Below are 24,050 nucleotides of genomic sequence, written 5' to 3'. Positions count from 1 at the left end.
GATTTCTAGTTCTTCTGATGCTAATGCTGGTTCCTGGGCTTGCTTCTAGTTTTCCCACTTCTCATGGGTCCACAGCCTCATCTCTTGGCTTTGTGGGAGCAACAGAACCCTAGCTCCTGCCATTAGGGTCTATAACACTGTCCCAAGCCCTCATGGACTATGGAAGCATCATCAGCTTCCTCTCACTTAACTGACTTCTCTTTTCATTCTTGAGATCTGGGAAATTTCCTTTGTCTTGAGTGCTATATCCTTTTGGCTTTTACTTTCTTCAGAATATTTATGGGGAAGAAAAGTATGACCATGTCAGCCTGACCTATCTTGGTGGCTGAAGTCCACACTAAATGACACTGCAGTCAAGAGTCTCTGCCTGAAAGGAGGGGGTAGCTCAACCTGTGGCCAGGACAAGGTCAGGGGTCACTCTATTTGTAAGATCGGGAACCATTTTCAGAGACAGGTAAGTGTTCCTTCTATAGCTGGGAATGAACACAGCCTGAAGCCGAGGTTGGGGATCAGTCTAGAACCAGGATCAGGGCCTTTCCTGTGGACAGGACTATCTCAGAACTCAGCCTAGGACCAGAGTCAGCATTCCTTCTATGGCTAGAGCCATAGAAAAGTCGGGGACTAGAACTGGGTCACGTATATTGGGATATGCCCATTATTAACTGCCACATATGTCAGGACACAGTCATGTATATCTGGACACGCCTATGCTGAGGCTATTAACAGTCACATATTCCAAGACATGCCCTACAACGAAGCTATTGGGGGTCATCCCAGGATCGTGCTCACAACATGCCATACCAAAGCCCTGACATACTCTTATCTGCCTCTTGCAGCTTATGAGGGCCTGTCCCACCATCATACTAGTGATGTTCACACAGCCCTATGAGGTCAGCAGCTTGCTGTAACCCATGCTTAACTGATGAGCGAACAGGTGTTAGCAGGGCAAAATAAGCACAAAGATCAGAGAGCTAGTGTCAGCAGAGCCACGGCAGAGCCTAGGTCCCCTAACTTCTGCTCTTCCCTCACCTGGATGAAATGGAGGAGAGAAGTCAGACTGGAAGTACACGGAGCCAGAGGCAGCAGGTGCACATGCATGCAAACACACTGGGAGGCCAGGCCCTGCACCCTCTCAGTCCCGGTTGGCCCACTGTCTATATCCAGCCCTCATGCCATCCATGTGTTGTACCCCTCCCCACCACTCCAGCACCCACCCATTTATCTTTGACCTATTCACACATCCGTCCGTCTGTCCTTCCACTCCCCTGTCTCTACCTGGCCTTGGCCCCAGCTCACTCTGCCTGGCCTCCCACCCTGGACTGTCTGCCTGCTGTCCACCCCCCACTGCTCACCAAGTTCCTCAAGTTCAGCCGTCATGGACTTGGAGCGCAGGGTCAGCGTGGTGCTGGGAGCCCTCTTGGGGGGCGGCGGGGCTGCAAAGAAGAGGGAGGCCTTGGACCTCCTGTCCAGCAGCAGGCAGCGCGGCGTGGCCAGGTGCAGGTGCCACTTGCGCTCCACCGCCTGGATCTCCTCGTACTCCCGTGAGGATGAGTCGCACTGCGCCAGGATCTTGTTCAGGCTGCGGCTGGATGCAAACTTCTTCATGGCGCTGGGAGCTCAGGGGGTTGCTGAGGGCCCAGCGGGGCCGGGGTAGTTGGGGCCTCAGGAGGTAGGTGGTCAAGGGCCCCAATGGGGGTCACGGTGCTGGCCAGCTCCCACCTGAATGCCCACCCTGTAGACTCCGAGGGCTGAGCAAGGGGGCACCAGAGCCATGAGGTGGGGGCTGGGAGGGGTCTCCCGGCAGGCTGGGCTCCTGCTGCTCCAGGGCCCCCCCACCCCAGGCCCTGGAGGCCGCTGCCCCTCGGGGGACCAGGGTGTGGGCAGCAGAGCCAGGATCTGGGCTGGGCCGGCCCAAGCTGGCAAAGCCTCCTGGGCCCAGGCTGTGCCGCGACGTCGCGGGGAGAAGACGCTTTTCCTCTTCCCTCAGGTGCCGCCTCCCCCTTCCCTCCGACAATAAAGCGGCGGCAGCGTCAACCTCACAGTTGCTATGGCAACCCCGGCCTCCAGGCAGCTGCTGGCAGTGTCGGGAGGAGGGCTCTTCCACGCCAGGGGCTGGGGGGACGCCGGGAAGGAGGGGGTGGGGATCTGAGGAGGGGCACCCTGGGGTCAGGGGTCAGAGGTCAGAGGCTGGGGGCCAGGGTTGGTGGGCTAACATCAGGGATTGGGAAGCCACCCGGGCCATGAACGTGGGTATTTCACCTAGGTTTAGGCATCTGACCTCCACAGTCTGGGGTCAGGGCGTGGGGAGAGGAAAGTGAGCCTGGGGTCAAAGGTCTCAGGTCAGGAGCCAGAGGGGAAGGTCTGAGCACAGAGGCCTGAAGCCCGGCCCCTCACCTCTGCGCCGAGCCCCGTCTTCTTCTGGCTTCCTCGTCACAGACACAACCTTCATGACGAGGCGGTTCCCGCCCTGGCGGATCAGAGCCACCACCTGCTTGTGCCCGACCTTCACCACGTTCACCCCGTTCACCTGGGACAGACAGGTGGGTGGTGGGGGTGTTCCAAGTGTGTCCTCCTTGGGGCTCAGAGGTCAGCACCCCACCTGGCTGCACAGGTAAGGACAAGCCTCACCTCGATGAGGAAGTCTCCTGTGCGCAGCCCGGCCCTCCAGGCCACACCCTCCACATCCACCGACTCAAGATACTGGAGCGCAGGGAAGGCCGGCGTGGGTGTAAACTCCTCGATGGGGGTCTCTGCTGCGGTGGGGGGGGGCGGGGGGGGGAGGGGTTGGGAATGGGGGAGGGCAGTTAGGAAGGTGCTTCACCTGCGTGGTCCAGGTGGAGGCAGCTGTCACATAGCAACCTCCCACAAGTGGCTCCACACGCCGAACAGAGGACAACTGAGGCAGCATGTCAGGGTGTCCTGGGGCTGGGGGGCAGCAGGCACTGCCACCCAGGGAAGAAACTGCCCCCCTCGGCCCCACCAGAAAGGACTCCCCTCCCTCAGACATGCTCCAGCAGAGATCTTGGAAATCAACAGGGGGAAGGGATTGCCTCGTACTGAGATATTCCAAACCAAGGACACAGAGTCAGAGCAGAGGAGCAAGGCAGGGGGACAGGAGCCGAACTAGCAGGGAGGGAGGCAGTGGGGGAGTCAGGGGCAGAGGATAGGGCAGGGGTGAGGCAGGGAGGAGAGCAGAGAGGAGGAGCAGAGACAAGACACATGCTGGCAGTCTGGCAGCCAGCCCCACACCCACTCTCGGTGCTGTCTACCCTTCCTTACCTTTGGCCCCCCGGAGCACAAAACCAAAGCCCTCATGGTCCCGTTTCTGTAGGACAGCCACCTTGTCGTCAATGACGTAATCGCTGGTGGAGGAAAGCAGGGAGGGGTGAGGAGAGCCCTGCCAGAGAGTACAGCTGGCCAGGCTGACCGCACACATGCCCCAAACAGGATCCCACGGGCATGGCCCACCCCCAGAAGTCACCCTTGCGCTGACGGAGGAAGGCAGAAGACAGAGGTGGGCTGGGGACCACCTCGCCTCCTCTGACCCCTTCATCCACAGGCCTCCTCAACTAGCTCTGGTCCTCCCTCCACACCTGATATCCCATCCGCATGCATGCCTACCCTTGCCCACCTGCCCACCGGCCCCCACCTGTACCTGTGTGAAGTGAGACTGTCATAGGAGCCCACTGTGTAGTGACGGAAAAGGCGCTTCGTCCGGTCTTCCCGGGTTTCTGAGGGGAGTTTCAGGAGCTGATGGAGGGCCACATCCTCCAACCGACCTGAACTGCCCCTCAACCATGCTGGTCACCAGCCTCTGCCAACACACACACCCCTGGCCTGGTTGTACCCACGTGGAAGTGAGGGGCCCAAAGGTCCTAAGGTAAGAAGGCTGAGGGGACCATGTTGGAAATCCTGGCTTCTAGGGGTCAGGATCCAGAATAGGGTAGGAGCCTTGGCCCATCTCACTACGGAGTGGCTGCACACAGCCAGGAGCAAGGCCGGGCCATCTTCAGAAAGAGTCAGCAAGCCCCAAAGCCAGGAGCAAAGAAGCTGTGTACATGTGTAGGCCTAGGTGTGTGTGTAACTTGCAGTCACGTGTAAGTGCCATGCTCATATAGGCGTGTGTGCATATGACTGTGGTCACGTACAAGGGTCATGCTGCAGGCAACGCGCACTGGCTTGGAGGTGGCGTTGTGTCCTCACTGAGACTCTCATGAGAGCCCACCGATGCTCAGTCTCACAGGTCCCTTCCTCCAGAGCCTGCCTCTGAGTGCACAGGAGGTCCAGGTGTGGGGCTGATGTCACTGCATCCCACAGATTCCTGCCCCCATCTGTACTCTTGATCTCTAAGTCCCTCACAGCTGTTGCAGGGCTAGCCGGCTGTCCACCTGCTACTCCGCCCATGGCCGTGGCCTTGCTGATTTCCTGCAAGCGTGCAGACCCCAGTCCACATCTGCAGCCACAGCCCCTGTGCTCCAGGCTTTCTTCTCCAGCTGCCTGTAAGTTAAGATTCTCTCACACTCTAGCCCCCATTCCTGCCCTCCTGGCTTCCAGCTCTCCAGGACCCTGGAGGGCTCCCAACGTGGCTCCACCACCACCTCACGTTTCATCCACAGCTCCTCTCCCATTCCCTACCATTCTAGAATTTCTCAAGATTAATTCATTCATTCAACAAGTATTTATTGAGCTCCAACTGTGTACCAAGCACTGTTTGTTTTAGGCTCTGAGAATATAGTAGGGAACAGAACAAAGCCTCTACCCTGTGGAGTTTACAATCTATTGGAAGAGAGAGAACAGAGAGACAGGAAACAGGTGCATGCATAACATGTCAACTGCTGGCAAATGTTAGGAGAGAAGGGAGCAAAGTGGGGGTACAGAGAAAGTCTGCAATTCTAGGGTGGTCACATGCTGGCTCATCAGGAAAGGATAGTTGGGAGGCACAGAACGTTAGGGAGCAGCCTGAAGACTCTGTGGGCAAAGGGCTTCCAGGGAGCAGGGGCACGCAGGGCAAAACCCACATGGCAGGGCTGGGTTTGGGTGTTCAAGGGACAGTGAGCAGCCATACAGCTGGAGCAGAGGGAGTGAGAGAGAGTGAGAGAGAGAGAGAGAGAGAGAGAGAGAGAGAGAGAGAGAGGAAATGAGATCAGAGAGGGAAGCTACAATTGATTGTGAGCTCCTCATAGGTAAGGACCACCTCTTATTTATTTCTGTGATCCCAGCACCTAGCACAGCAGCTGGCATATAACAAGCCATGCAAATGCTAACTGGAAGAATAGATGGGTGGACAACTGGCTGAATAAGTACACGGATGGATAGATGGAACAAGAGAGAAGTAGAAGGATAGACCAGATCAAAGGTAAATAGATATTTAAGTGGATGGAGAGAAAAGAGAATGGGCTGGTGCGGGGAGAATGGATGGAACAAACGGTAGTAGATAAGTAAATGGATGGATAGGTGGGCAGGGTGGGTTGACAGAGAGGGGAGAGCTGGACTGGTGGACTGATCGATGTATTGATCGATAGATGGACAGATGGTTGGGTGGGTGCGTATGTGGGTGGGTAGATGAATGGATGCAAGGAGGGGTTGGCCGGGTGGGTTGATAGAAGAGTAGAGGATGGCAAGAAAGGGATAAAGGAATATAAGAATAGATGGAACAGTGGCTGGATAGAACAAAGAGAGAATTCCTGTTAATATGAGAAGACACAGGTGTCAGGAAAAGTACTGGTCCAAATTTCAGGATCCTGCCTCTAGTGTGATTCTCAGTAAGTCAACAAACCCCCTTAAAGCCTCTCCTGGGAGAGCGGAAACCTTTACCTCGAAGGGTCCTCTAGGTTCTGATGGCTTATAACCTGTCGCCCTAACCCTAACCCACCCAGTAGCTCATCTGCTCCCTTCTCTCCTCTTCCCACACACTGCCTGTCCTAAGACCCTCTGTAATGTGGCTGCACACACCATTCTGCCGTTTCCAAGGCCAGAGCAGGCCAAGTCTCATCACTGCTGGTGGAGGGGGAGCATCAGACCCCTTCTTGCCTCCATCACACCCTTCTTCACATTGACCCCACGTCTGAAAATGTTGGAACGTTCATGGTACCTGCCTGCAGAAGGACCCCCTCAAACTGCACAGTTCATTAACCTCCATTTTTTAGATTTTGTCACACAAATTATCTGAATTACATAACAAAAATTCATCTTCCAGTTTTATTAATCAGACATGTAAAAGCCAGCTCAAGTGAAAACACACAGCGTGACCCCCCAAGTACTGGAAAGACAGGGAAGGAGGGATGGAGGGAGAGGAGGGAAGGAGGAAGGGGAGGGGAGGGAGGAGCTGGCCAGAGCTTTCCAGGTGCCCTACAGACCCTCTGAGCACACAGGGCTTCACCTCAGCTCTCAGCTCTCTGCCTGAAACTGCTCCTTTTACCCCTTCTGCCCCAGACAGGTGCCTGGGAGGTACACTCTCTGATGACCCTGGGCATCAGCCTGGCCCCCAGCAGTGGCCCCTTTTTGTTCTGTAAGTCCTTCTCTGTCCCAATCTCCAGTCTCAGAAACAGATCTGTCTTTGGAAAGAAAGCTGGGCCTGTTAGAAGCAGACTCCCATTCCTGAGCTGCCCTCTGGCCTCCGGCAGAACTCAGCACTTGGGTCCCAGATCAGAGCAGCTGGTGGCTGGTCTTCAGATGAGGACAGAGGCCACTCCCACGCCTTGCCAGCTGGCAGACCCCACAGGCCTCTCTCCCTCTGCCTACCCATGAAAGGATCCCATCTACTTAGGTCCCTTTTGACTCTTTCAGGTGACAAACCCCAGAGCCACCCTGGTCTAGGAGCCCTGCAACTGTCCGGAGGCCTACAACTCCTTCTCCAGGTCACTCCTTACACTCTCCCATTTCAGGATTCTCAGCCCACCCTAGCCCTCTCCACCTCTCACTCTGCTCTGCCTGGGCCCTCACCCTAACCCTAAAACGACCTGAAGAATCGAGACAATACGACCCAGTCTCCTGCAACGCTGCAGCAAACTGGAAAGTTCCTCCACTTGCTCTCACAGCCACCTGACCGGCCTCACGCTCCCCAGTAAAGCCCCACCATCTCTCAGCGCACACACTTGAGTTTCACTCACTCGGAGGCCCTGAAGCATGGCAGCTATAGCAGACTCTGCAGCCCACTGCCCTCCTCGAGACGAACTAACAACAGCCTCCACCTCTTAGACCTGCCGGGATGAGTAAGTGAGTTCTCATCTACACAAGTGCTTCAAACTATGCCACACGTCCAGACGCTGCTAGGAGCATGCGAGATGCCAGCACACGGAGATCTGCAACAGCAGGCCCGGCCCCCGGCCCCATCAGCTAACCAACCGCATGGCAGACCCCCAGCTTCCTTCGCGGCTCCTCTCCAACTCCTTCAGGGCAACCCCGGGGGCCCCCCTGGACTCACATCATGACAGCCGCGTGCCAGCATATCTGCTGTAACTGCTGTGCGTGCCTGTTCCTCTCTAGGCAGAGAGCCGGCCTCTGCAACCCAGCTCCCAACACAGGGCCCAGCACACATCAAACACCTAGTAAACATTTGCTCTTCTCAAATCCCAGCTCCAGTCCAGACCTCCCCAACCCCTTCCCAGCTTCAGATCAGCTTCTGGATCCACACAGTTCTCAAACCAGAGTCTTCACTGTCCTCCCACAGGGGCGCATAGGACCCCGTCCCTACTTGTCAGGCCAGAGGCCCTTTCTTCCCCACCCTCCTCCATGAAGTTGGCACCGGGACCCAAACTTCTGAAACCATTCCCCACCTGGACACACGGCCCCAATGACCCTCCACAGGCAGACAACAGGGGGCCATGTCCCTTATAGGCACCCAGCCACCAGGAGATCCGTCAGGGCAAGATAGGGAATGGCTGAGTCAAGTACTAAAGGCATCCGCTCAGGAACAGGCCAGCAGCTGCACCCCTGCCTCCGTGCGACTCTGCCATGCTCCACACAGAGCAGAAGTCCAGGCCACACGGCTGGGGGAGGAGGGGGGCGGTCCCCTTGAGAGACTCACAACCCAGGGCAATGGAGCACAGCAACCCTGGGCCCAAGCCCTTCACGTGCAGAGGGAGGGATGCGTGCACCCTTGGTCTAGATGCGACACTGGTAACAATCACGGGCCACCACTTCTCCCACTGACTCTCTAAGGCAGAAACAACACTCATGGGTCCGGGGGCCTGGGAGCTATGGAAGGAACAGCCACTATTTTCTACTGGCAGGACCACCTCAGATCCCAACACCCAGAGGGGTGCTTTCTGGAGGCCCAGGCAGTCAGCAAGGTCTGACTAAAGCTGTCCACCAGCCTCAAGAACTGCAGCCTCTGCCCTCATGGCCTCCCTGCAGGCCAAGGATGGAGCCGTCCCCCACCTGCTACCCTGGGACCATCCTGGCCCCAAGGCACCCACGACAGCCCCTCCGGGCCCAACTGGCCTCATTTCCTCTTGGCTGGCCCAGGTTTCCCTGCACTGCCCACTTGGACAATCTGTCCACCTTGGAAAGACGCCTCTTTTCTCACACTGACCTCTTTACTTATCTGCCAGCCACACAGGAATCTCACACTCCAAACACCCAGTATTTCTGTGACGACTACGTGTGTGTGTGTGTGTGTGTGTCTGGCGGGGGGTTACAGTCACTGGGAGCCACATGTGGGATCACATACAGATGCACATTCATAATACGTGTCCTATGGGCAGGTCACGTGTGTCTCTACAGCTGTAAAGTGCCCAGCTCCCTGCACATGTGCTCCTAAGTATGTACAGGGTGTGTGCACCCTGTGTCTGTCACGTACACAAGTTTGCGTCCACTTCGGGTGTGTGCCTGAGTTTACTCTAGTCCTTTCTCTGTAAATATCTACGGGTTTGACTCCAAGCAAGACCACAGGGGAGCTAGAAGGGGCAGTACCCCTCAGTAGCCACCCAGGGGATGGGGGGTCACTCACCATGCCGTGTGTCATACTGTCTCATCTGCACCTCCTCCACGCAGTCGGCCGGGAACCAGCCCGTGCGGCCTTTCACGGTCCCCTCCCAGAAACCGCCCTCCCCAATGCTGAGCACTGGAGGGACAGAAGCCAGATAGGGTGTCAGCGTACAGCAGGACACTCAGGAACCCACCTCACCCACCACCACCTCAGGCTCAGGCTCTGCCTACCCTGACCCTTCACACACACCCCTCCTTCACCCTTTCTCCCCTTCTGTTCCCTTCCTCCCCTTCATCCTCCTGGATTTTTCCCTGGGAAGATTTTGAGAGTCACACAGAAGACAGAAAGGAACAGATGGACACAGCACAGGACAGGCATGTGGGGGACAGAGAGACACACAGATGGACACACTCGAGGGGGGACAGGAAACAGAGGCAGGGGCCACAATCCTGCTCCTGTCCTCTCGGCTGACCCTTCTCTTCCTACTCCTTGAACCAACCCCCATCCTTGCTCTGTCGCCCACCCCAAAGGTCACTGCCAAAAACTCAGGGTCATTGTGCTGTGACCAAGGGTTAGGCCACATGATGGACCAAAGGAGGGCCGACCTCACAACTGTTTCCTTCCCAGGCTCCCTGGACATACAGCACCCACAAGGATAGGACCCCAGTAATGACAGAGGCCCCCATGATGAGAAGAGCTTGTCATGGCACAGGATCTCCCCAAAACACAGGAAGCGTCAGTGACAGAAACCTTCATAATACACAGACACCCACATAACTGTCACACATATCCCCCACCATGGGACAGGGTCCCCACCTATCACAAGGATTTCCAATGAATAAGTCCCAGAAGTGACACAGGAATCCCATATTCGAGGAAGGTCCCTGATGGGATAGGGTCCTTCAAATACACAGAACCCCAATGACACCAACCTCCATCATGACACAGAAACACCCCCATGACGAGAGGAACCTCCATGGTGACAACAGGGAACCCACAGTGACAGAGGACGGAGAGGGACCCGCATGACAGGACCCCCCGTAAAGGCAGGCACCCCTCCCTGACACAGAGCCCTTCACGGTGACACAAGGAATCCCCAGTGGCAGGTGCATCCCATAATGACCACAGCGGCTCAGAGTTCCAGAGACACCCCCCCCCCATGACACAGACCCCGAAAATGGCATCAGCCCCTCCACGATCGCGGAGGACCCCAACCATGCACCCGGGAGTGGCGCCCCCCGCCCTCCTCCCGCGCGCCCCGCGACCCCGCCCCCCGCGCCCCCCTCACCCTTCACGGCCTCGCCGCGGTGCAGCGGGATCTCGCCCTCGCCCTGCGGGCTGTGCGCCTTCACGGCGATGAACTTGCGGCCGGGGACGGCGCTGTAAAGTTTCCGCTTCGGGCCCCGGGGCGGCGGCGCGGGGGGCGCGGGGGGCGCCGGGCCGGGGCCGGGCGCGGGGCCGGGGCCGCCGGGGCCGCCGGGCCCGCTCGGGCTGTAGACGAACACGTAGGTGACGGACGCGATGCCGGGGGGCAGCGGGCACGCGAAGCCGGCGCCCGGGGCCTCCATGGCGCGCGGCCCGGCCCCGCCGCCGGCCTCACCGCAGCCGCCGCCGCAGCGCCCGCCGCCCGCCGCCCGCCGCCGCCCGCCCGCCCGCCGGGGGCCCGGCCCGGGGCCGCTCCATGGGCCGCGCCGCCGCGCCCGGCCCGCTCCCGCCAGCGCACGAGCCGCGCCCGCTCAGGGCTCCGGGGCCGCGGGGCTGCGCTCCCGGGCGCGCCGGGCTCGCTCCATGCCGCGGCCGCTCCTCGCGCCCCGCCTCCTCCGCGGCCCGGCTCCTCCCTCTGCGGGCGGCGGCGGCGGCGGCCGGCCCTCCTCCCTCCCCTCCAGCGGCCGCCTCGCCGCCGCGGCCCCCGCGGCGGGAGAGGCCACGGGGCGAGGGGCACTGCAGCGCACGGAGGGGGCGGAGGAGGGGGCGGCTGAGGAAGGCGGGGGACGCGGTGGGCAGAGCCGGGTGGGAGCTGGGGAGGGGTTGGGGGGGGCGGCTCCCCCAGCGGCCCGCCCCCAGCCCGCCTGCCCAGGCCTTGGCCTTCTCCTCCTCCTGGCCCCTGCCACGTGCCGGGCGCCCAAATCCTCCCCCAGACCTGTGTCCTCTCCTCCGCAATACCTGCCTCTGATGCCCATGCCCACTCCATGCCGACCACCTTCCCCGGACAGCTCCCCCGACCTGGGCACGGAGCCTGAGGCCTCGGCCCTCCACCTTCCCGCTGCTAAGAAGCCTGCACTGGCTCCCTAGTACCTAGGCAGCCCGGGTCCACATTCTCAGGCAATAGCCCGGCTCTCTGGGATGTGAGAGTCAGCTACACTCCAGTCACATGGTTAGAGACCTTTTCTTCCTCTGGGCTACTCATGATACTGTTCCCAGCACTTCATTCTAATCCCACTCATCCTCCCAGCTATTAAGTCACTGTCACTCAGCTACAGCCCCAATTTTCTCTGTCCTGCTCTGGGATGCTGGGGGCGGGTCGCTGCGGGGGGGGGGGGGGGGACTCTGCCACACATTGCAGGGGGCTAAGGGCTCCTTGCCAGGCTCTACCAATAGGGGGTGCTGGTTTGGGGGGAGGGGAAACCCAAGACAAGGCATCCCTCTACATCACCTCTCCACCCCAGCCCGCAGCTCAAATGCCAACCTCTCTCCTTTCACCAAAGGCCATCTCTTCCTATGAGGTTTTCTCCCTCCCGTGGTGCACCAAACTTCCTCAGCCCCCTCCTGGCCACTCACCAAGAGGCCCCCTTACCTGAATCACTGCCCACCTAACTGCTTCTTAGGCCCGGGCCCCAGTTGCCAGTGTCCTTCGGACACCTTTAGGACTCCCTGCTATTTGCTCCTACCACTCCAGGCACCTACTAAATGTTTGTAGAAAAATAATAATAATCCTGCCATCCCCACAGAACAGTGAGCTAGAGCTCCATAAAGAGCAGGTCTCAGTTCTATGCGTGCTGAAAAGAGAAACGAATATACAAAAAAATAAATGAAAGCAGGGCATCTATAGCTTTTTGTTTCCGGAAAACCGAAATATCCCAAAGTTTGTTCCTTTCGCCACTGGGCCATCCTACCCTTAAGAAATCCATGGGACATGCAAAAGCTTCAGGGGAGAATTAAGGTGATTTGGAGCAGGACAGACAGCCTTGGAGCCTGGGCAGAGACACGGAAAGAGAGGAGACATCACAGGTCACAGCTGCATGAGCAGGGACAAAGGCAGAGGAAGAAATGGCTTCTGTCAGCTCATGCTGCACCCCAAGCCCTGTGCTGAACACTCAGGCTTAGAAACTTTGGGAACCAGGTCTACCTGGGGCCTGCCCGGTTATGTCGCTTCCTAGTTCTGTGACTTTAGACAAGTCACTTACCCCATCTGAGCATCAGGACCCTCATCTGTAAAATAGTAATAGAGCAGAGCCTCACGTACGGCCAAGGTGAAGTGAGATGATACACATATGCTGCTCAGCCCAGCTGTCATCTTGAAAACAAAGTGCTGTTTATGTAACTCATTGAACAGTGTCTCCTGAGCACCTCCTATGTGACTGGCTCTGGGGAAGCTGTAAGAGGACGGCTCCTGTCCTCGAAGTGCTGGGAAGAGAGATGCCTTAACCAGCAGTGGCTGGACATGCTGTGGGTCAGGGGATCCCAGTAGGGACCCATCACCTGCCCAGGTTCTGGAAGGCTTCCCAAAGGAAACCACTGTGTGGAATTAGTTCTACCTTACCGATGAGAAACCTAAGCATGGAGTGGTTAGCTGTCACCCAGTCAACTGATGCCAGGTCTACAACTGTCCATCTATAGAGCCAGTGCCCACCAAAGCCGGTGGGGCTTCAGCCCAGGCTTCTTCCTCTAAGTGCCAGAGATGCCAAAACCCCCACCACCACCACCCCCACACCCTCCCCCCCCCCCCACATATCCCTGCTTCTCAGGGTCCCAGTGCTAATGGCAAGGGGCAAAGAGTAGAAGCAGAGTCTTGTGGTTATATAGGGCTGGAGGGGTGGGGGAAAGACAAAGACTCCCCCTTGGAGACAGGGATAGGGATCACTCATAGGCTTCAAGCCCTCAAGGAGATAAAACTCCATTCCCTGACCCCTAACCCCACACCACCCAGCCCTGCCTCATCTCAGCCTTTGCCCTCCTAGCACTGCAAGAAACTTTGTAAAGCACAGAGCTGGCCAAACCCTCTCCTTCCAACATGCTCCCGGAACTCTGTTCAGAGCAAGTCCAGATCCAACCAGATCAGCGCGGACAGGGCCTCACCTTCTTCCGCTTCCCATCCGGGAGGCCCATCTGGGGGCCCGCAAGCCCCCCACCCCAAGCCTCAGCCCATCACTGTAGAGGTGCCAGGCACCACTAGGCCTCTCCCTGCCTCTCCATGCTGGTTCCTCCTGCTTGGGTCCCAGCACCCCACCCACCCAGACCCTGCCAGGGCCTCCCAGACCCCTCCTACCTGATCTTGCTCTGGCTGCCCCTGCCTGCTGTGGGGCCACCGATGTCATTCTCTTGGTCACCATCCCGATCCCGGTCTTTCTCCTCCTGCAGCCGCTGGAGCAGCAGCTGATGGGGGAGGCTTCGCAGAGAAGGTCCAGGAGAAGCTGCCGGCTGCGCCTCACCCTTCAGGTTGATGTCACTGGCTGAGCGCTGCAGGGGCCGAGGGGAGGCCAGGCCACTGGGGCCAGCCAACCGCCGCCGCTTTGCATAACTGGGGGTTTCCCTGAATGGTACTGGAGTGGGGGGTGGGGGGCACAGATGAGACTCTGGGCAACCAGATAGGGTGACCAACACCCTGGTTTGCTTTCCAGATTTTAAAACTAAAATCCTATGTCCCAGGAACTGCCTCAGTCCTGGGCAGCCAGGACAGTTGGCCAGCCTATGACTGAAGCTACCATTAGGGATCACATCCCAAACTGCCTCTAACTCTAGCTTCAGGGCTAGAAGCCTGTTCTTCCTGTCAGCCAGACGAGGTCCTGAGTGTGCTCAGACCTGCTCTTGGAACTGCCCATTTCGCAGGCTTCAGCAGAGACAGAACAGGCCACATATGATAAATCTCACTACACTACTGCTATACTGGACCATCTATAGGTGACTCTAACAAGGAAAACCGTAAAAGATGTTCTAGACAAGGGGTTGGCAAACTTCTGTAAAGAATCAGATAGTAACTATTTCAGACTTTGCAAGCCATATAGTCTCTGTCCCAAGGACTCAACATTGCCACTCTAGCACAAACACAGCCACAAACAATATGTAAGCAGATGGGTGTGGCTGAGTTCCAATAAAACTTTATTTACAAAGCAGATGGTGATTTTTAAAAACATGATCCAACTATATGCTATTTACAAAAGAATCACTTTGGACCCAAAGACACAAGTAGGTTTAAGTAAAAGGATAAAGGAAGATATTTCATGTAAATAGTAACTAAGTGAGCTAAGTTGCTACATTTATATCAGACAAAACAGACTTAAAGATAAAAAGTGTTACAAGGACGGAGGACATTGCATATAGACAAAAGAGTGTCAATTCATCAAATAGATTAACAATTATTAACATATATGTGCCAAACAACAGAGCATCAAAATATATGAAATAAACATTAACACATTTGGAGAAATAGACAGTTCTATAATAATATTTAAGACTTTCAACACCCCACTTTCAATAATGTATAGAACAATCTATCAGTAAGGACAATCAATAAGGACATAGAAGACTTGAACCAATTAGACCTAACAGATATGTGTTTAGAACACTACAGAAAACAAGAGCAGAATATACATTATTCTCAAGTGCACATGCAACATTCTCCAGCATAGACTACATGTTGGGCCACAAAACAAGTCTCAATAAATTTTAAACAACTGAAATCACATAAAGTATCTTATCCAATCACAATGGGATGAAGCTAGAATTCAAGAAAAACAATAACAAAAAAAAAAACGGAAAAACTCACAAATATGTAATAATTAAACAACACACTCTTAGTTAGAAAACTCAGAGTTAGAAAACACTCTGAGAAAATGAAAGCAAAAACATAAAACATCAAAACTTTTGAGATGCAGCAAAAGCCGTGCCAACAAGGAAATTCATAGCTGTGGACGTCTATATCAAAAAAGGATAAAAGTCTCAAATCAATAACCTAAGTGCACATCTTAAGGAACTAGAAAAAGAGGAGCAAACAAAACCCAAATCTAGCAGAGGAAGGAAATATAAGGATAGACAAAGATAAATGAAAAAGAGAACAGAAATGTAGAGAGAATCAATGAAAACAAAAGTTGTTTCTTTGAAAATATCAACAAAACTGACAAACCTATAGCTAGACTGGCATAGAGAAAAAAGAGAAGAGGGACACAATCAACTAAAATCAGAAGTGAAACTGTGGCACTGCTACCGATCTTACAGAATTTAAAAGGATTAAAAAAGAATACTATGAACAATTGTATGTCAACAAATTAAATAACTTAGATGAGATGAACATATGTCTAGAAAAACAGAGATTACCAAAACTGACTCAAGAAGTAGAAAATCTAAACAGACCTATAACAAGCAAGGAGATGGATCCACAATCACTAATCCTGCAACAAAGAAAATTCCAGCATCAAACAGCTTCACTGGTGAATTCTACCAAACACTTAAAGAAGTATTAACACCCATCCTTCTCAAGCTCTTCCAAAAACTAGAAGAGGAAAGAAAACTTCCTAACTTGTTCTGTGAGCAATTAAAAAATAAGCAAAGGACTTGACAAGTCTCCAAAGAAAATGTACAAATGGCTAATAAACACATGAAAAGATGCTCGACATCACTAGCCATTAGGGAAATGCAAATCAAAACCACAATGAGATACTACTTCACCCTGACTAGAGTGGCCATAATTTAAAAAAAAAAAACAAAAAAACAAAAAACTGACGATTACAAGTGTTAGCAAAGATTTGAAGACTTTGGAATTCTCATATGTTGCTGGTAGGAATGTAAAATGATGAAAAACAATTTGGTAGTCTCTCAAAAAGTTAAATATAGAATTATCATATGGCCCAGCAATTCCCTCCTAACTTTAAACCCCCAAATAACTGAAAACAGATATTCAAACATATTTCACACATGTTCACAGCAGCAATGTTCATGATAGCTGAAAGGTACAAACAACCCAAGTGTCCTGCTGGAGGATGCACGGACAATCAAAATTTTATAAATATAAATGATGGAATATTATTCAGCCATAAAAAAGAATGAAGTAGTGATACATCCTACAATATGGATGAAGCTTGAAAACAAGCTAAGTGAAAGAGGCCAAAAACCAAGAGTCACATATTATATGATCCTATTTATATGAAATATCTAGAATAGGTCAATCTGTAAAGACAGAGTGTGTGTTAAAGGTTGACAGGGACTAAAAGAGAAGAGAATGTGGAATAATTAATGTATACTCGGTTTCCTCTTCAGGGTGATGAAAATGTTTTGAAATTCAATAGATCTGGTTGTATAACACTGTGAATATATTAAATACCACTGAATAATTCCACTTAAAATAATTAATTTTATGTTGTGTGAATTCAACTTTAAATGAAATTTAAATCCTCAATTTTAAAGCCTCAATTTAAAAACAAAACAAACAAACAAAAAAGCAGACTGTGGGCTGAATTTAGCTTGCGAAGTCTCATTGGCCAAGCCCTGTTCTAGACTCCCGTTACCAAAGTGTGGGCAGCAAACCCTCAGCCTCACCTCAGAGCTGAAACTCATTGGAAATGCAGACTCTGAGGCTCCGCCCAGACCCAATGAGTCAAAATGTACATTTAACAAGATCCCTGGTGGGGTGCCTGGGTGGCTCAGTCAGTTGAGCATCAGACTTCGGCTCAGGTCATGATCTCAGTTCACGAGTTTGAGCCCTGCGTCCCCGCGTCAGACTCCGTGCTGACAGCTCAGGGCCCCCCACTTCCTCCCCCCACCCACCATCAGATTCTGTGTCTCCCTCTCTCTCTCTGCCCCTCTCCGCATCTGTGTCTGTCTCTCAAAGTACATAAACATTAAAAAAAAAAAAATTTAACGAGATTCCTGGCTATAGCATTAGAAGCACTTCCCTCATGCACTATGGGACAGCAAGTCAGTGAGACCTGCCCTTGAAAGCATGTATGGGAGAGATGGAGGGGAGAATGTGGACCCTCAGTTGGCCTGAGGTGACAGAGGTGAGGAGGCAGAGGTGACTGCTCCCAGACCTATCAGTCTAAGGGCTAGAGGCCTGCCAATAGGCTTCAATGTGTCGCGTCCCTTGAAGGGTAACAGGACCCAGCCTACCAGACCCTCCACTAGGGCTCCTTTCCTGAGAAGAAAAAGGAGGGTGGATAGGCAGAGCCTTCCTCCAGCTCTTCTGTATGCAGACCCACCCAGGGTCCCCAAGCTGGGGTGAGACATGGCCACTTGTGAGTGTCACTGAGGGAGTGTCCTTGGAGTGAAGGTGTGCAGAGGGAGTAGGAGTGACAAGGACAAACCCCTGGATTGCCCAGGTCCCAAGACAGGTTCTGCCCTTAACCAACTCTGTAAAAACAGACTAATAATAATCACTTGTTGAGGGGTTGTTGAGAGAGTGGCCTAAGATAACAAAGCTTATAGTAAATACTAATGGATATATTACCTGTAACTCAAGGATATCCGGCTATGCCATTTGAGCATACATGTGCATAACCTGAGCAGGTTAGGGTACGTGGCGGCCAGCAAAGCCAGTGCCCACACAGGGACTAACAGGTATGGCTGCCTGCTCTGTACATCAGCTCAGCAACAGTGTGCCCAACGCAAAGCAGGTGATCGCACTCTGGGCCAGCCAGACAGTAAATCGTAGTAACGGTGACCCTAGGGACCCTAGCATCTCTGTCCACATCAGGAAAATGAGAGGCAGCTGGAGCCTTCCTCTCTCTTGGTCAGGACCAGACACCCCCCTCCCTCTAGTCAGATGGACCAAGGCCACCTCCCAGAGTCGACACACAGAATCAAATCCCACAGGAGGTCAGAGATAGGAAGGGTATGCAAATAACCATATTTTACTTAAGAAAAACTGAGGCACAGAGGCCTTACTTAGTAGCTCTCCCATGGTCAATCACGAGAATATGAAAGGATCCCCATGTCCACAAACCACAGTTCTCCCAGGCTAACAACTACCTCCAAAACACTTACCAGTCCCAGCCAGACTATAACTGAGCCCTCACTCTGCCTCTTGTCCCCAATTCAAACCTCAGAGCTCATCGGGGTTCTCTCCCCACCAGAACCTGGACCCAAATTCTCCACCACGTCATCAGCCCAGCCGTTTCTCCAACAAGCGCCTACTGATGCTCGCTGCACTGAGCTTCTGCAGCTGCTGAGTCCACCCCTCCCCTCTTAGAGACTTGGTCCATCATCATGGTCCCCTGGCCTGCCTGGGACATGACAGGCTCATAACCAAGCCTCATTTGAGAAGGTCTTTTCAGGGAAGACACTACAGAAGGAAGAATTCTTAAACACGAATTTGACCTTAATCTTAACCCCAGTCCAAATTCAACCCCAGCCCCGACTGTAACCTCACAATAGAACCAAGGCCAACCCTAGCCTTTTGCTGTCCAATGTCACTTATAATTTTTTTTTTTTAAATGAGGACACTGCACCCATCGCAAAAAGGGGAGCTTGGGAGTCTGTGTTCCACAGAGAACCATGGGAGGGAAAACCTGGTCCACCCAGGACAAAGGGAGACGAGAAGGGAGCCCCTCTGTGGCCAGGTAGCTGGAGGGGTGGCCTTTCCAGAGGGGAGGCCTACCCTCTCCCATAGCCCCAGCCACTTCACACAGGATAGAGCAGGCAGGATTCTAAGGACAGGTCCCAGAGCGGCTCCACACCCATCACATGGGAGTGGGTGGGGACCTCCCTGAGGCTCCAGTGTGATGGCCCTGCCCATACTTCTGCCACCGGTGGCATCTCCTGGTTTTCCTACTGAGACCATGAGTCAGGCATATACTGGGATCTCCTTGGCATACTGGTTCAGAACTCAGCGCATCCCCACCACTGTGTTTTGTTTTCTTTACGTGATCTTGTCATATTGAAGCACGCCATGGGCCACTTAAACTGCCTCTTAATCCAGGCACCAATGACACACTGAGGGTCAATGACTGAGATCCACTGCCCCATGTCCCCTGCTGGCCCTTTGTACGACCTCACAGGAGAAGAATCTTGACCCTAACTTCAACCCTACTCTCAACCTAAATCGATCCCTAAACCCAGCAGTGTCCCCAACCTAACCATACTCTCGACTCTTATTCAGACCCTCTGTCCACTCTACACAGGCCCCTCCCTCAGCACAGTCCCCACACCTCAGGACCACTGACCAAAGTAGAGCCGGGAGGAAGAGGTTCAGGGTATGAAGGGCTCCCCTGTACCATCCCCACTGACCCCTGTACCTGTGGGAGCCCCGACAACCCCCACAAATCCACATCCAACAGGGACCTGGGTTGAGCAGAACTCACCGACATCCGAGTCTTTGTGGGTCTTGATGACCTCTGCGAGCTCAAAGTTCCCTGCGATGATGGCCACCTGAGGAGGGAGGGCGAGGGGGGGGGCTCAGGGATGCCAAACCTGCCCCCCTCGGCCCCTGTGCATTCTGCCCGGGCTGCTGTGTGGGATCTTCCTTGGTTGGGGTCCCCAGGCTCAGACTGTGGCCCCTGTCTAACCCACCACCCTATTCTGCCTAGGACTGAGAGGTTTCCTGGGACATGAAACTTTCAGAGCTAAAACTAGGACAGTCCGGGCCTACAGGTCACCCCAGTGATCCTCATCACAGCCCCTCCGCACACACCAGTGCACAAGTGTCAGCCATGGCCTCACACCTGCTACCCTCCGTCTTCTGTTCCCCCTCCCCTGCATCTAGTCACCTAACAGGCCCTTCCAGACTCCTTCAAACCTACCAGGCTCTTCTGCTACTGCATCTGCCCCCTGACTTGATGCCCAGGGAGGACCTACCTGTTCTCCTCACATCTCTGACAAGACCTCTGAAGGCCCTCACATTCGCTGAGAAGAGAATCCCAGCTCTCTCCATGGTCCAAAAGTCTCCCCCACCCACAAACTCCAGGTCATACAGAGACCCACCCATGTGGTCATCCCAGTGCCAAGAACCAAACCCAACTGGAGAAGGGGCTCAGAAACATCACCTGAATTAAGTCAGGGACTGGAACCAATCCTCTCACCCCTGGTTTGGCCTCTGTACCCTGCCTGTTTCTGGCAGGTCAAGCCCACACTGGTTTTCCCCTGACCCCAGAGCCCTATGACCCTCCTCTCTCCCTGGAAGGAAGACAAGGAAACCAACCACAGTGAAGCCCTCCCCCCACCATGAACTGGGCACTGCACTGGCCCACCCTCTTCCTCTACCTCACCCTGGGCCAATCCTGGAGTGAGAGCTCTGCTATTGCCTTACAGGGGAAGAACCAAGGCCCAGAGAGATCAAGTCACGCAGAGACAGACACCCAGCGGTCAGCCTCATGTTCCTATAAATCACTCTTGTACCTGGAAGGCTGTCTGGCTATTGTAATTGCGGACATCCTTGTTAGCTCCACGGAAAAGTAGGACTCGAGCACAGCTTTCCTGTTGGGAGGGCCGGAGTGGGGGTCACAACCGGGCAGCTGGAGGGGTGGGGTCAGGATACAACAGCATGCACACACACCAGGGCACAGCGGGGGTGCAGGGCACATACACCCACACCTCCACGTCCCGTGCACATGCGCATAGCATAGGCATTGGCAGATCAGGTACACACAACACACACAAGTCCACTTGACCCAGAAAGCCCGGATGTACACAACTCACACATGTGACTTGTTTGTTTGGGAACAGATGTGCACACATAGGCCTACGAGGCCACAGCTCACGCCAGGACACAGGACATGCACTCAGGAAGTAGGACACGGGACCCAACACGCGTCCACACGCAAGCACTGTACCGGGGCACCTGTATACACACATGCACGTATACACATGTAGTCACACCTGGTTATAGAGGGCACAGATGTGCAGCGCTGTGTTTCCTGAGGCGTTCTGAGCCCCCATGTCAGCTCCATAGAACAGCAGGTGTTCCAGGTGCTGCACGTGCCCAAAGCGGCAGGCCTGGGGGATGAGGGAGGTGCTGTTGGGCCCCCGAACAGAGCAACAGAGAGGACCCTCAATCCTACAGATAGGGCCGGGAAACCCCCCTCCCCACTCCCTGACGGAGCCGGGAGCTTCACCCTTACCCCCAGACAGAGGCAGACACTCCCCACCTTCACACTCCCTGCCTACCTGATGGATCTCCTGCCAGCCGTTCTCATCAGTGGTCCCCAGCTGAGCATGGTCGTGAAGGAGCAGCTCGCAGCAGAGGGCATCCCCGCCCCCCAGGGCACTGTGGTACAAGGGCGTCAGGCCGCGGCTGTCCTTGTAGTCAGGCGAAGCGCCCAGGTCCAGCAGAGTCTGAGGGCAAGGAGCCTCAGCATTCACGCGGGGCCCAGCTTCCTCCCCCTGCTGGGCCACGTGCCCCTCCAGGCCAGGGCCCCACCCACACTGACCGTCAGAGCTGCGGCATTCCGCTGGCGTGTGGCACAGTGCACGGCAGTGAGCCCATCGCGGGTGCGGAAATCCAAGTGAGCACCACCGTTCCTCAACACCTTCAGCAGGTCCGTGGCGTTGTCCAGCTGGGCTGCAAGGCTCAGAGGACACTCTGGGTTCAAGGGACAGATGAAGGTTAAGGTCCCAACCATTCCAAGGCCATGCCCCTTCCTGCTCTGCTTCTTACCTCCTGAGTCAGGATCGTGGAAATTGGGGTCCAGCCCCTTGTCCAGTAAGCGGGCTACCTTGTCCGTGCTGTGCAGCTGGACGTAGTCCATGAACTTCTTCAGGTTTGCCTGGAACACGCAGCCATCCCAGTCAGCCCAGCCCCACAGCTACTATCTTCTGTCACCCACCTTCCACCAGGAGGCCTCAGGCCACCTGTGGAGCATCTACTGCCCCATGCCCCCAGTCTGACCTGTCACCCTACATCATGACCTTGTCGCCCCTCATACCACCTCAAGCCCTACACCCCCACCATGGCCCTTCCCAGCTCAACCGGGCCCTCCTGCTGCTTGAGGTCCCTCCCTGCATCCCACACCCACTGCAATGATTAGTCTCAGCCCACCCAGCCCCTCATCAAGGCCACGTTGCCCTGGCCATGCCCCCCTGAGAGTTCCCTACCCCAACCTCACCCCTGGCTCCTCCCCCCAGCCCTGGTGCCCCAACCTGCCCAGCCCGGAACAGCCCAAGGCTCCCAGGCAGGAGCTACCCTCACCACGGCCCATGTCCCTGTCACCCCCACGTCCCCATCACCCCCAAGGTAGCCTGCTCCTTCTTCCTCATGAGATCATGCAAAGGCAGACCGCCGCCCCAGAGGCCCTTCCCCACCCATAAGCGGCCCCTCCTGTGACATGACTTTGACTGCCTTTCATTCGTTCACCTAGTCATGCATCAATTCACTCAGCAAAATTCACTCATCAAAAGCCCCACTGAGGCCTGTGCTACAGATGCTGCACGCACAAGGCATGGCGCCCTGGCTGGAGGCGCCAGGTCTTCTAAAAACAATCAGGGTACATCATAAATGGGAGAGGACACCATGGGAACCAAGGTGGGTCTGGACAATGACACAGGAGGAAAGGTGCTCCTGACAGGGGAGAGACCTCAGCCAGGCCCAGGGTGGATGGTATGATGGTGGGGGGTGGTCAGAGGCCAGGCAGGTAGAAGTACGGGCCTGGGGTAAGGAGTTGAAACTCGCTCTAAAAACAAGTGGGACTCACTGGAGGCCAATAGTCACCAATGTCCTAGGGATTGCTTGGGACAGTTTTAGAGGAGAGGTAACCACTTTGGGAGGAACCCAGAGCGACAGGGTCACACTGGGGTGAGTGGAGAGAGAGGGAGACCTTTCCACCACAGTCTCTGCCCAGCCGGAGTCATGGCCCCTGACCCCTGTGTGCCCCAGGGGCAGCAGAGAGACCTGGCATGGAGGCCCCAGGGTCACAGAGGGGTCCTTGGGACACAGGGGTGATAGTGCTCAGATCCTTCTCCTAGAAGGAGACAGGCTCCAGACATTGTCAATGAAGTGTCCAGAAAGCAAATGTCCGCGGGTCACTGGAGCCTGAGGTGGGAGCTGAGAGAGTCGGCCTGTGGGTAGGGGCTGCGGCACCCACACTGCCTCTCCTACATTCAGAGAAGGCAGTGAGGTGCCCCTCAGAGAATATTCAGGGTCAGGCCTACCTAGCAATGGTGCCCAGCAAGTGTGCCTAGGCACAGGGACCCAGAGTCAAACAGACCTGGGTTCAGCCCCAGCTTCACTGTCTGCACACCTGTGAGCAAGTCACTTCACTTCTCTGGGACTCAGTATCTTCATCTGGGAAGTGGGATAATAATAGTCCCTCCCAGGAGAAAATCAATGAGATGCCCAATTATTAGTGCCCAGCACTGGGCGACCACTAAGTGCTAGGCCCCTTGTTCTCCCCATCCCCTCCCGGTTCCCCTAAATGAGAACATTGGTTGGTGCTTGTTCATTTTCACCCCACCCAGGCTCCCACCAAGACACCATGCCCTGTCATATCCCACCACCACCACCACCCCGCAGGAGCCCACCAGAGGGGTCAGCCAGAATCTGATCTGACTTGAGCCCATCACCAGACCACCCACACAACAGCTGCACCCAGCCCTCCAGCAGCCCCAGCACATGCTGTGGACCCCTGACACAGGAGAAAACAGACTGAGGCAAGCTAGAGAGACTGTGCTCAGCCCCCAGCCAGGGTGGAGGGTGCTAGGAGCAGAAGGAGGGCTCTCGAGAATCGTTAAAGGACATTTTCAATATCACGAAATCCAGCCAAGGCTGGGGTGAAGAGAACACTGCTCGTGGGGGTCAGGAGGTAACTCTGGAGTCCCTTCTCTGTGACTGCCTCCTTACCTTTGTGTGAAGCTTTGCAAACTGCTTATCATCGATGAGGTTCTGGGCATAAACTCGCCTCTTGTATCGAAACTGCTCAGGTGAAAAAAAAGGCAGAGAAAAGGCACTCACCTGGGCTGAGTGAGCAAATGCACCAACAAAACC

General features: G+C 54.8%; 1 protein-coding gene across 3 annotated transcripts in view; it reads right to left on the bottom strand.

Moving 5' to 3' along the window:
• The window catches only part of SHANK3 (SH3 and multiple ankyrin repeat domains 3), a 48,312-nt gene that overhangs the window by 22,618 nt on the left and 1,644 nt on the right, over positions 1–24,050 (bottom strand). For all 3 annotated transcript variants that reach the window (XM_042993652.1, XM_042993654.1, XM_042993653.1), the window contains exons 3-17: positions 23,907–23,978; positions 21,729–21,837; positions 21,502–21,653; positions 21,239–21,406; positions 20,951–21,067; positions 20,471–20,548; positions 19,438–19,504; positions 13,416–13,689; positions 10,218–10,420; positions 8,951–9,064; positions 3,656–3,731; positions 3,280–3,362; positions 2,629–2,753; positions 2,395–2,527; positions 1,353–1,433 (exon numbers count right to left, since the gene is read on the bottom strand). In XM_042993652.1, coding sequence (XP_042849586.1) covers positions 1,353–1,433; positions 2,395–2,527; positions 2,629–2,753; positions 3,280–3,362; positions 3,656–3,731; positions 8,951–9,064; positions 10,218–10,420; positions 13,416–13,689; positions 19,438–19,504; positions 20,471–20,548; positions 20,951–21,067; positions 21,239–21,406; positions 21,502–21,653; positions 21,729–21,837; positions 23,907–23,978 — 1,852 coding nt within the window. The remainder of the gene's footprint in view (positions 1–1,352; positions 1,434–2,394; positions 2,528–2,628; positions 2,754–3,279; positions 3,363–3,655; positions 3,732–8,950; positions 9,065–10,217; positions 10,421–13,415; positions 13,690–19,437; positions 19,505–20,470; positions 20,549–20,950; positions 21,068–21,238; positions 21,407–21,501; positions 21,654–21,728; positions 21,838–23,906; positions 23,979–24,050) is intronic.

The sequence above is a fragment of the Panthera tigris genome, chromosome B4 (assembly GCF_018350195.1).
Source record: "Panthera tigris isolate Pti1 chromosome B4, P.tigris_Pti1_mat1.1, whole genome shotgun sequence".
In the NCBI taxonomy this organism is placed as follows: Eukaryota; Metazoa; Chordata; class Mammalia; order Carnivora; family Felidae; genus Panthera; species Panthera tigris.
The sequence above is the reverse complement of the archived record's forward strand: the minus strand, read 5'-3'. Positions and strand labels throughout refer to the sequence as shown.